A 1,319-nucleotide genomic window follows, 5' to 3' on the forward strand; every position below is an offset into this window, starting at 1 on the left:
GCCCACCATCCCATGTGGGAGTTGAACCTGCAACCTTGTTGTTAGGAGCAAGTGCTCTCACCAGCTGAGCCATCCTGCCACCTGTTGGCAGCACAGTGGTAGCTCAGCTCAGGCACAGCTCACTGGCCCATGTAGGAATCGAACCGGCGACCCTATTTCTCAGAGCTTGCTCTCTTAACCAGCTGAGTCATTCGGCCAGCCCATTAGTAGTTTCTTATTATCTTTACTTGATTTTCTAAAATTATCATGGCATGTTAACAGTAATGCTGGCTAAATATGAAATAGAGTAGCACATGTAAGAAAATTATAAAAATTAGTTTTGATGAGCTCAATATGTTAGTGTTAGGAAATAAATGAAATTATCTAAAAAATGAACATAAACTAGTGCTAGTATTTTAATTTTTTTGTATTCTTTTATTAAGAATACCTTTTAGCAGATTGTATAAAATTTACATGGCATATTTTAGTTTTTATTAATGTATAGTTGCATTTTATTTTATCTTGACTTCCTAAAATTCTTTTACTTTTCAAGGAAAGCAAGTCTTGCTCTGATTCGAAAAATGATTCATTTTTGCTCTGAAGCCCTGTTAAAAGAAGTTTGCGACTCTGATGTTGGTCACAATTTGCCTACAGTATTGGTGGAAATCACTGCAACTGTCCTTGATCAAGAGGTCAGTTTTTTATCTTTTTTGAAACTCCTGTAGATTCCCTTTAGGTAATGGTCATTGAAATAATTTAACTGTTGTCATAATTTCAGTAAAATACATTGTGCAGATGGTTGCATTTGTCTACTCTAGGCAGCTAAATTTGTTTTTACTTTTCTGTAATTTTCTTTTTTTCTTTTCCCCAGGATGATGATGATGGCCATTTGCTGGCTTTGCAGATCATAAGGGATTTAGTAGATAAAGGTGGTGATATTTTTTTGGATCAACTAGCCAGACTTGGTGTAATTAGCAAAGTGTCAACCTTGGCAGGTCCTTCCTCAGATGATGAGAATGAAGAGGAATCAAAACCAGAAAAAGTGAGTGGTTATTAATTGCAGTGGCATCAGGAATGAGGTTTCTTTCAAGGAAATCTAGCTCCTGTTTACAGTGGATTTTGACAAAATAATGGCAATATGAAGTAGTACTATGTTTCTAAAAGTTTGGTCAATTAAAAAATATTACTGATAATATTTAAAAATTTACAGAAAAGTTGCACATAAAGAATATCAGGGGCCAGCCGAGTGGCACGTTGGTTAAGAGCTGGCTTGGGACGCCAGAGGGCCCCGGTTCGGATCCTACATATGAGGGCCAGTGACACTGCCCTCTACAGCTAAG

General features: G+C 37.1%; 1 protein-coding gene across 1 annotated transcript in view; it reads left to right on the forward strand.

Annotated features, from left to right (window-relative positions):
* Positions 1-1,319, forward strand: part of HECTD1 (HECT domain E3 ubiquitin protein ligase 1) — a 106,147-nt gene that overhangs the window by 46,129 nt on the left and 58,699 nt on the right. Inside the window, exons 11-12 of the mRNA XM_019654271.1 lie at positions 533-671; positions 851-1,021. Of these exons, the coding sequence (XP_019509816.1) occupies positions 533-671; positions 851-1,021 (310 nt within the window). The remainder of the gene's footprint in view (positions 1-532; positions 672-850; positions 1,022-1,319) is intronic.

Source organism: Hipposideros armiger, unplaced genomic scaffold (genome assembly GCF_001890085.2).
Source record: "Hipposideros armiger isolate ML-2016 unplaced genomic scaffold, ASM189008v1 scaffold_218, whole genome shotgun sequence".
In the NCBI taxonomy this organism is placed as follows: Eukaryota; Metazoa; Chordata; class Mammalia; order Chiroptera; family Hipposideridae; genus Hipposideros; species Hipposideros armiger.